This window comes from Batrachochytrium dendrobatidis (assembly GCF_000203795.2).
Source record: "Batrachochytrium dendrobatidis JAM81 unplaced genomic scaffold BATDEscaffold_65, whole genome shotgun sequence".
NCBI lineage: Eukaryota > Fungi > Chytridiomycota > Chytridiomycetes > Rhizophydiales > Batrachochytrium > Batrachochytrium dendrobatidis.
Genome location: NW_006281142.1, coordinates 1 through 11,014, shown reverse-complemented (window position 1 = coordinate 11,014; position 11,014 = coordinate 1). Strand labels below are relative to the sequence as shown.

The following is an 11,014-nucleotide window of genomic DNA, read 5'->3' as shown; positions in this document are numbered from 1 at the left end:
AAAAGAAGAAAAAAAAAAAAAAAAAAAAAAAAAAACACCGGAAATGGGAAAAGGGGGAAACTAGGTGGACCAAGGTATGATTGAATATACATGATCCAAGTGTATAATCATTGTATGCATTGTTTGAATCCATCACTGTATATCTGGATGATCATGTCGATATTGGATGTGCGATATCAACAGTTGCAATATGGTATGCTGCTGCAAATATCATGATTATTACATTCCATTGGTGTGTGATCATATCGCACCAATCGACCAGTATATGATCATTGTATATTCAACATATGATATTTGACACACGACAAAGTTGACACTGCGACTGATGTGTGTGATCAGTCAGGCTATTGATACCACAATCAACGAGTCAAACGAGTCAAATTGATTGAGTTGATCGGATCTGATATCAACACACATGACTGTTGTTGGTATTGGTGTTGCATGTGTCAATACGACATGTCAAGTAATATAATATCGACACAATACACACATGCATACCAACATCATCAATGTGTGCAACTATGCAATATACAATCAACTGTATTATATTGGAAATACAAGTGTCAATGTACAATATAATGTGATACCAACCAAAACTGTGTACAATGATCAGATATAATGCAATATCCAATATCAAATGGTAATCGTATTTTATTCAAACAAAAATACAACGGACTCGGGTCAAAACCAGTCCAGATTAGCAATCAAATCAATCGGATGAGCTCATTTTCAGGTTTGAGCGTGTCCTGTGTATGAGAAGATCTGAAAAAACTCCTCAATCAGAAGAGTTGGGAAAAAAATGTGAAAACAGCTTCTTGTATATTGGAGAATGTTTCAGTGAGTTCAACTGTAGGTATTTCATTTGATGATGATGGACTTTCGTGATGTTGCGATGAACTCCGAGTCCCACTAGTAGAGGCTTGCTGAGATATTGACTGTTGGCTTGATATGGAAATGTGAAATGAGTCAATGATTTTCGTAAACTTTGGATCTGATTCTATAAGGTTGAAGTAGTCGTTAACTGGTCGATGTATCCAATTTTTCCCGAACAGGTACTTCACGAGTTGTAATTTGATATTACTTAGTCTCTCGTAAAGAGAAAAATAAGCGGCACCCGCACGTCTTTGTAGGAGGTCGATGAGAATATCTTCTTCCTTTTCAAGTTTCTCGGATTCATCTTTATACTTTGAGCCATCGCCCTCCTGATATTTATCTAACAGTTCCTGATATTCTTCACGTAGCTGTTTTACCAATTGTTTTCGATCAGATTTTGTAGAGTGTACCAAATCGTACACTTTCTCTGCTTCCTTATAATCTTCCTTACTTTGTGCGTATTCTTCGAGCAGATTCATAACCTCCAAAGAAGGTTGGCTAAGATCAAATAAGCTTGTAGCTTGTGCATTGGGAGTAACTGCTGAGGTGCTGGATTCGGCACTTGTAGTCAAACTGGGATTGACTGGAGTGGCTGTAGTAACCGAGCAAGCAAACAGGATTGATGCCAACACTGTGACTGCGAGCTTCATTGTATTGGTTTGGTCAAACAAGTTGTAATGGTTGTTATTGAAGTAATATTGGATTGTATTTATGTCATTGAATGAATGGCATTAAAAGCATGTCGAGCGACCGTTTTAGAGATTAGTGTTATTGCCAGGGTTAATGGTAGTTTGTTATCAATGCTGAGGTAACGAAACGAATGTCCCTTTGTATGGCAATCCGCAGTATTGATTAAACCGCTGTTTGACTATGCATTCGAGTATGGTTGACTGATTATGCAGTTTTACACCCTTTTCCACCCTAAAAAGGGTTGGTGTACCAAAATACAAGAAATGAATGCAAACCAAGACTGTGTAACTGAGCTGACATCCAATTATTAGCTGGTCATCAATATGTGCTGTGATGTTCCGTGCTTTTCAATGTGTTGTGGTTGGCATAATTCAACATGTCATGGCTTAGCGATGCTTTGCATTCAACTCGACATGATCAATCATCACTACACATTGTCCAGTAATTCAATCAATCAATTGAATCAATACAATGTAGTTCATGTTGCAACCACAATGTCACATTGATGATCAGTAACTTGCAACTGTTGTGTTGACATTTCATGTTGTGTGCTACTATATAGTTGTATCAACCACACATCATGATCATATGTCATGGTTGACTCGTATTTTGGATTGATGCACTCATTCCATCACTCGAACAACTCGTTGTATATCAGCTGCATATACCAATCACTGATGCAATTGATGATGATCGACTAGTCAATCAATTGGATATCAACGGCAATGTCAGTCCATTACTACATGAATACTTGCAGTTGTGACCTGAGTTCAGTCAGTAATGTTGGTCAATTGTACTGCAACACGGTCAATGGCATGCTGGTGATTTGTTATGCTGTCTGACTGCGTTTATGGTGTCGATCAATGTCAATCAGTAATGCATTTATATTGGTCATGACTTGTGTGCAGTAATCTGGCAGTATTGTGATGTATGATATCATGATCAATGCAAAATATCATTTGATCAAGCACGATAATTGTGGTTGTGATTACAGTCTAGAATTGGATGTGGAATACAATCACAATCACAATTGGCAGGATATTGGGCGACTTTGAAATAACCATTATTGGTAGTTCAATTTGTATCTATACCAAGAACAACCAACTGTTGAATAGTTGTCAATATGTGAATAGACTATATTTGAATCTGCGTGATATCAAGTCATTGAACAACCTGATTTATATACAAATTGACCAACAAATCACAAATGGGATCAATTTAAACAGTGCACAAATGGATGCTGTTCACAAAATATGACCAACTGAACAATCAGTCAAGTATTTGGTATACAGTGACAGTGTATGCTGTAATAATGGATTGTAGATGCGATGATAACTATCCATAATCAAGGTAATAATCTGACAATACCTGATCACTGGATACATTACTGCAATCAGAGAAATCAACACAAAACATTGCAGAGGCCAACAATTAGTTTTATTGCAATGTTTGCATTTCTTTTACTAGCTCATCATACAGTGGTTTATGATCTTCATGCATTCTCCCTACAAATCTTGCATATTTCAGGAGTTTAGTAACTATTTCCATGCCAATCGCCAACACCATAATGTTTAATTTATAGAAAAGGAATTGAATGCTCTGTTTATTGTATTCACAAATGGAACATGGAATAAAAGCTGAATGCCCAAAGCGGCATATGCATCTGTCTCAATAAACTCTACATTCTCTACACTTGCCCAATTTCATTATATGCTGAATTCTCAGATGTTTAGTGCAAGAATTATTCACTTGCATGACAGTCATCATTATCATCAAAACCATTGTGTTGCCAATACATGAATCAACGTTTTGATGTTTGCCTCAAATTTTATTCGAGCCATCTTGACATAATGAAGCGATCAAGTTTAGATCGTTTCCAAGTAATGCATCAACAAATCTGACATGCATTCAATCAGGTTGGTGCGGTCTGACTTGAACCTAACCAAAATATGCATTGTTTACACATTGGACAATACATTAGCCTGTCTACATTCATGAACAGTACTGAGTGTAAGGATCAATTCAGGATTGTCAACTAGAACCAATATGAGAATAACTCCGTGTCTCATCTTTGCACTAGCATATATATGGCACATGTCCAGTTGTATTAATGCAAAGGCTAATATTAAAAATTAGTCTAAATAAGCCATTCCGACCAATCTTGGGTATGTGATCCCAATCAAATCATTTTCGACGAGCATCCAACAAGGATTTAATTCAGCCAAGATTGATGAATCGCTTGCTCAACATCAAAACTGCTTTAAACCCAAAAATGCCATTTCAAGCAACAGGTTTAAAATGTGTATGAAAGGAGTTCAAGTCAATCACCACACATGACTGTTTAAAGTGAGTTCCTGTTCAAACCAAACGATATTACACGGTGTTCATTATATACTATTCATGCCATTCAAATATGCGAGTTTGCTGACAAGGTTCAACACGTGGTAATAGTTTAATAGATGTTACTGTATGCACGCAGTACTTTATAGTAAGAGTAAAATATATAGTTACGCTCCAATGTATCTGTACAGCTTGCCCACACAATTGTCTCGATAAACCATTACAAGCGCAAACTCGAAATAATATTGTCACATGGCCCATTTAGCAATCATTCCATTTAGTATTATCGCTAGAATATTTGAAAATTCCAATATTAATATTGACTGAAACTATCGATGCGTTGCAGACGACTTGCGTGTATGTGTTGTCGACATGATTTCTTGAATATTGGTTTCCAGCACCTAACAATCATATTTTCAACAAGTTTAAAATACTGGAGAATGTTTAAATATTCTCGTGAAAACAAACTTTATCAAGTCAGATATTTACCAATCCACCTGATATGACTTCACCAAGAATCTGGGATACATCCTCTGGTCTAAAAATCTAATCAGCCATATCAGTTAGTATCACAAAATTGAAAAGTCATCAAAGTTTTCAATACAACCCAATATGGCTTACCAGATCCAATTCGCACACATTGACAAACGTTCTATCCAAAGCTTCAACAAACACCTACACAATCAAGAATAGATGCACTGTCATTTGAATGTGCTTGCATAATGTCCAGACATACTTGAATGTAATAGATAGTGTACCTGAATCAAATCCAAAATTCCTACAAAAATAATTCATATCTGTTAATAAAAACCTGCCAGGAAACTCGGTTTTACAACACTTGACAAACGAGTTTACCTAGTTCGCTCTCTGATGCATCTGCAACAAATACAAAATAAAGTGCTACAGAGATTGTTTCATATCACAACTATCAGCAATGAAAATAAAAGCACCAGCCGTCATCTCGTTGGAAAAATACACATACTTGCATAATGCTACATCAAAAATACAAAGTGCTGAATGAATACAAGCTATTTATATTTAAAAATAGGGATCCATCTAGCAACGATAAGCTTACCCTGTATATAATGCGAACATCCTCGCCTAGCAACGCACCACCGCTTAGAAAGTTGCATACAGTGTTTGGACTAATACATAATATTTGCAAACCAGTCAATCTAATCAACAAGATCCAAGACATGACATTTTACAATGCAATCTGTGATTCAAATCCTAATAAATCTTACCGCTTGTGTACTAGTCTATGAACTTCTTTGAGAAGACATTGCTGTCGACCAATATCCTATAATCATTTTTTCAAATTAAAGTTGGTCATCCAAGTGCATTCATCGATATTCTAGGCGGATGCAAAGATATGTACAGGCCAATTGGTGTTGCAGTGGTCCGTGTGAATCAATGGCATTCAAGAATAATCAAACCACACACCATCTGTTGATACCAGTTCATTAGTCTGGGCTTGCCTTGATTATTGAATATAAGTACTGCCTTGATCATGATAATCCAGTCACGCAGACTCGATGCGTTGGATTGTTAAACTCGTAAAAGTGAAATTTAATCACTCATCACGTGATTGACATTGAGAATATTAGCTTTAGGTTGGCAGTTGGCTGATTTGGTGGTTTTAAACCAAATTCTCATCAGAAAACATTGAAATGACATTCAACGGATCTCCGTTTGATGCACAAATAGTAAATGACAGGTAGCGTGACAATTGTCTTGCATCCACCAGTGTTTGTCCATCGATTCCATCAGTCTAGTCGCGACTGAAATAACTCGATTACGAATTGCATTTTACTAAAATATAATAGGATCGAAGGAGATGGAATGTACACTTTTCCAGATGGAAATGTCTACGCTGGACAATTCAAAGATGGCCAGTATGTATACTCGATTAAACTGCAACATCATATTTCTCAAGCTGAAAAAACAGTTTGCTACTTGCTATGAATTATATCGACTACAAACCCATTGTGTAGGTTTCATGGATCAGGAACCATTTATTTTTGTAATGGTGGAAAGCTGAGTGCAACCTGGACATACGGTGTTGCGTCCAATGTAAGAACATTGACTGATCTCAAATGCATCATCACAATTGAACTTGATGAATAACTGTCGTATTGTTCAGACTCAATACACGTTTGCAGATGGATTAGTCTATGCCACACAGGATTGGACATATTGCACTAGCCAAGATCGCCGGTTTTACTCGGAGCGAGTAAATGGATTCATTCCAGGACATCCACAATTAAGCAATGATCCAAACGAAAAACTAGTTTTACCAATCATGACAAAAGATAAAGGGTATTGTTACTATGCAAAATCGGATGGAATGATTCATCCATTTGATTGCAAAAGTCAAGGCAGGAGTCCTGATGATAGCGAAATGCAGTGGATATCAGCCAGAATATTGACATGATTGGGTTGAGTCGAGTAGATTGAGACTTGAAATAAATGATGGTCAACTTCAAATAAAAATGACGAGCAAATCGACAGATTCGAGTATCCATAAATTGTTGGACTTGGAAACTCTTCAAGCACAAATAATAAATGTACGGATCATCGTCTAGCCAAAAACATGTCCGTAGTCTCAAGGATATGGACAATAACAGGAATAAAGACACGGACACTCTGCAATCCTCCAGCCATTCTCATCTCTCTGCCACCAGTCCAATTCCTCTCAGTCGAGAACTTCTTGGTCAATTCCAGGTTGCCAGAGTCTTCAAAGACAACTCTCGCCATATCACATCTATTGACTTTGATGCTGATGGATACAGCTGTGTTACTGCTTCCGAGGATGAATCAATTCGGATATATGATGTGCGCAGTGGAAAGTAAATACTGTTTCTTGGATGACTTTATCATGTCGACAATCCATTCGCTACTCGGATTAATGTTTCGAGTATTTCAATAGGAGCCGTAATTGTATATACAGTAAAAAATACGGATGTGCCTTGGCTCGATTCACTCATCGATCAACCAATATTATTTATGCTTCTACAAAAGAAGACGGTGAGTCGTAGATGGCATCACTATTGGATCTTTCAACATCAACTATCCTGACCAAGTATTGACTGTTCACCTTGTATGATTGGAGTTATTAGACGCACTGAGGTACATGTCACTGCATGATAATAAATACCTTCGCTATTACAAAGGACACAAAAAGCGGTAGGATTGATGTTGTAAAGCCTTTTAGGCATAGATCCATAGCATACAAATCCATCCAACTCATCATTTTGTAGTGTCGTGTCGCTTGTCATGTCGCCACAAGATGATAGTGTTCTCTCTGCAAGTCTCGATGACACGGTCCGGTTCTGGGATTTACGATCTCCAAACTGCCAGGTAACACTTTGATGTGTAATACGCAGCGTTTGCTGCATTGTCGAGACTGATGGTCATCAGCTAATCAATGGACATTCCACCTGCTCAACTATTACAGGGACTCATGCACACTGACGGAGGTTAACCGTGCTTGGCATTTGATCAAGGTGGATTCATCTTTGCGGTTGGACTTGGTTCTTGTAAAATTCTCCTTTACGATATCAAAGAATACAACAAGGTATTTTTGATTCGCGTTATGCTAATCCGCCTGTTATGTATAGGACTGGTCTATTTTGCTCATCTGTATTGTTATGTAGGGACCATTTGCTACTTTTCCCATAAAAGATCCAATTACTTTAGATTTTGCTGCAGAATGGACACACATGTCATTTTCAAATGATGGAAAATTGATTCTCATCTCAACCACATCTAATGTCATGTACATTGTTGATGCATTCAATGGAGGAATTAAGCACCGACTTACGGGTCATATGAATCAGATGGGCATGGCATTTGAAGCATGCTTCACACCAGATGCGGAGTTTGTAATCGGAGGTACTATTTGTATAGTCAGGATGCTGCATAGATCTGATTCAACGTGGAAACCTTTTATTAATTTATATCACCGTGATTTGACTCGATAGGATCACAAGATGGAAAAATACACTATTGGGAAGTCGAAACTGGAAACCATATTCATGCCTTGGAATGGCATCACGAGCCACCAAAAGTTGTTGCATTTAATCCAAAACATCTCATGTTTGCAAGTGCCGACACAAATCTAGTAAGTTTCAATGGTTTAGTGGGATTTTATTTAGTTTGTGAGTAGATCTGATTTGTTTTGCATGACTTGGACTGCTATCTATTTTACAGGCTTTTTGGATTCCATCAATGTAAACGGATACTCGATGACTTTCAGTGCATATTTTTAAACGTGTTGGGTTTTGGCTGCAATAAATACCATTATTTAGCATTTACTTCATTTGAGATTTGAACTGTAGGCCATATATAGCAATGTGTAATTTGACTGAGCTGAAATCTTGTTTTTGTTTATGCAAGTTTGGTATCTCATTTTCAGAAACAATGTTTTCGACGTTCCTTGACCATCATTCATTTGTAAATGCGTTGTGGTTTGAGATTTGGGTATTGATTCAAATGATAGATATTGAGGATTCCATGCTGGTATTTTGACTTTATTGCAACACTATGTTCACACTGGATGGATTCGTGAGTGGAAATGTTAAATCCATGATTATCCATTCATCTTAGTCGTGCTATTACATATTGGGAATCGGTATTGACACAATCAATCAATCGGTCAATCTAAAAGCTTGCATATACTTGTCTGTTTGTAGGTAAATTGATGGAGGAGGTTTCGAGTTTCTCCATCAAAAAAGTCCTCATGGATAGTAGTGTCTGTATCTCCATTGCGTCCGCTTATTTTTTGCCATGATTAAAAGTTTTGAGCCATCTTGTACAGTTGATACTTTTCCCATCCTTGATACCATCGAAACTAAGCAATACATTGTCTGGTGAGGAATGGTGAACAGGACCATTTGAATTCTTAATAACCTTTATCAATCATGATCATTTCTGAGTATTTTTTGATTGTATTCACCAGTAAAGTATCCGTCATCATCAGTTTGTCCAATGTATATAGTTTTTGTTGAAATTGAGTCCTGAGTAGCGGGATGATTTTAACAAACAAAAGTATTTACTAGTGTTGGTGAGATGTGTTTTGAGCAGCCTTTTGATTGACATCCTAGGTTTGATGTGTTGCTTGTCGGTGAATTAAAAAACAACGACTTGGCAATAGGTGTCGAGTTTTTGCTTGACCTTGTCTGCCAAGTCGTCAATGCCGATACAGTTCTTGATGGGGATTTTGGCGGATGTACTTTTATTGTGCTTGATCCATAGATTCAATACTTTTTTAGGTGTAGAATAGTAGCGTAGACAATGTGATATTGTTACAATAGCACAAGGAAACAGTTTACTTGAGGAAAGTGACATGCAAATCGGTACAATGTGCTCATCATATAACTAAAAGGTTGGAAAAAAAGAAAAAGAAATAACAAATTTATTGAGATTTATTTAGTTTTGAATATGATTTATTTTTCTTTCAGCTGATTTTAGTCGACATTCTCATCCAAGAAAAACGGTGCCATTAGATGCTCTTGATATACTACTAGTATTGTATGCGTAGTAATATATAGCAGACACTCGATACCATTTTCTCGATAAAGACAGTTAAATTGACTCGAAACTTTAATTTGGACATTGTGATATTCAATGTTCAGATTGAGTTTGATTGTAATGCGACCATTGTCTTGACTTGACACGACCATATCAAACTTGTATGCACGACTGAGTTGATTACATAACCATTAAATAACCACTCAAACACTGTCAGATCATGTCACATTGTGTATACACACATGTTCAGATTCCATTCGGAATGTTGGTCAATACAATTCGATTATTGCTGAGTTGCAGACCATCATTATAAAACGGCAGTCATCTACCAGATTCAAGATATTTTCATCACACTACTCGATACAATGCTGATTACTCTAGAATGCGTTATACTTGCGTTACAGGCGGTTGCTGCAGTTCGACTTGTATTAGAATCACCAATTGGAATTGACAGTCAGTCAAACAACAGGCTATCAAAACGATCACCCGTTGAATTGCGTCATGATGCTGATCAATGTTTCACAATTAAAGTCAATGTTGATGGAGTTGATGTATGTATCATGTCATTTATTGTAGTTTGATATCAATTTGTACCACGTTGAATCAATCTCACACTTGTTTAAAATAGTTGGGTTTACAAGTCGATTCATCATTTTCCGATATAGTTGTACCACTTTCTAGTTCAAGCAACGATGTAGGTTTGACTCCGCAATACACTCCAAGTGGGCAACCCGTTACTATAAATTACAAAGGCAAAGAGTATAGAGGAATTAGTTCCGACGCAGCTGTGACGATTCCGGGTACTGGGATAACTGACATTGATTTACCTGTACTAGCAATCCAAAAACAATCGCCAGATCTAGTTGGCATTGGTGGAAAACTCAAGCAAGGAGTATTTGGGTTTGCCTATTTCTCGTTGTCAAAGCATCATCCACCAACCACTGCAATGGATATTTTGTACAATTATGGTGTTATTCCTAATAACGAGATTGGCATTCAACTATGTCCGTATGAAATGACTTCAAAAAGTTTCATCAATATAGGAAATACGGACGTAGCTGAAAAATGTGGAACGGATGGAAGGAGTATTGCATGGGTAAATTCACCGACAAACGATTATTTTACTGTCAACATCAAGAGTGTACTAATCAATGACAAACAAGTGGATCTACCCGAGGAATTTCAGCAAGTTGTGGAAAATGGACGTGCTTTGTATTCATATCTACATACATGCTTTATGTATATGCGTTTTCCTCAAGCAGTCGTGGATGTGCTGATCAATGATATCCTTAATAGTGGTGCGATCACTATCAAGAATACTATGATTAGTAGCAAGCTCGGCAAAATAATAATTAAAAAAAAGCTACAGAACAACCATCTAATGACTAAATCCAAGTATAATATCGATTGGGTCAAGCTGCCGACAATTACAATTACAGTGTTTGCTCAAACTCCTGTAACTGATGACAACCACGATTCCGTTGTAACGATCAAACTGGGTCCCAAAGACTATTTACGAAGCTATAATTCTAAAGATTGTAAATATTTGACAATTGTATGCAATATGTGTTGTTTGATT

At 37.0% G+C, this 11,014-nt stretch overlaps 5 protein-coding genes across 5 annotated transcripts; 3 read left to right on the top strand and 2 right to left on the bottom strand.

Moving 5' to 3' along the window:
* Positions 1–779: 779 nt before the first annotated feature.
* On the bottom strand, positions 780–1,523 carry BATDEDRAFT_28846 (uncharacterized protein; the record flags this gene model as incomplete). Its single annotated transcript, XM_006683242.1, has 1 exon — positions 780–1,523. One exon carries the CDS (start codon positions 1,521–1,523, stop codon positions 780–782), a length of 744 nt encoding a protein of 247 aa, XP_006683305.1.
* A 2,709-nt stretch (positions 1,524–4,232) lies between these two features.
* On the bottom strand, positions 4,233–5,415 carry BATDEDRAFT_28845 (uncharacterized protein; the record flags this gene model as incomplete). The annotated part of the gene is made up of 9 exons (XM_006683241.1): positions 4,233–4,304; positions 4,393–4,449; positions 4,525–4,578; positions 4,662–4,681; positions 4,759–4,803; positions 4,886–4,895; positions 4,979–5,048; positions 5,148–5,203; positions 5,347–5,415. The coding sequence occupies 9 exons, from the start codon at positions 5,413–5,415 to the stop codon at positions 4,233–4,235; spliced, it is 453 nt and encodes a 150-aa protein (XP_006683304.1).
* A 158-nt stretch (positions 5,416–5,573) lies between these two features.
* BATDEDRAFT_28844 (uncharacterized protein) lies at positions 5,574–6,337 on the top strand (the record flags this gene model as incomplete). Its single annotated transcript, XM_006683245.1, has 4 exons — positions 5,574–5,620; positions 5,730–5,798; positions 5,898–5,976; positions 6,047–6,337. The coding sequence occupies 4 exons, from the start codon at positions 5,574–5,576 to the stop codon at positions 6,335–6,337; spliced, it is 486 nt and encodes a 161-aa protein (XP_006683308.1).
* A 131-nt stretch (positions 6,338–6,468) lies between these two features.
* BATDEDRAFT_93069 (uncharacterized protein) lies at positions 6,469–8,139 on the top strand (the record flags this gene model as incomplete). Its single annotated transcript, XM_006683244.1, has 7 exons — positions 6,469–6,752; positions 6,833–6,930; positions 7,023–7,089; positions 7,164–7,263; positions 7,560–7,797; positions 7,887–8,026; positions 8,116–8,139. The coding sequence occupies 7 exons, from the start codon at positions 6,469–6,471 to the stop codon at positions 8,137–8,139; spliced, it is 951 nt and encodes a 316-aa protein (XP_006683307.1).
* Positions 8,140–9,800: 1,661 nt separating this feature from the next.
* Positions 9,801–10,973, top strand: BATDEDRAFT_28842 (uncharacterized protein; the record flags this gene model as incomplete). The annotated part of the gene is made up of 2 exons (XM_006683243.1): positions 9,801–9,986; positions 10,064–10,973. Coding segments are annotated over 2 exons (1,096 nt in total), but the record flags the coding sequence as incomplete, so codon positions are not given.
* Positions 10,974–11,014: the final 41 nt, after the last annotated feature.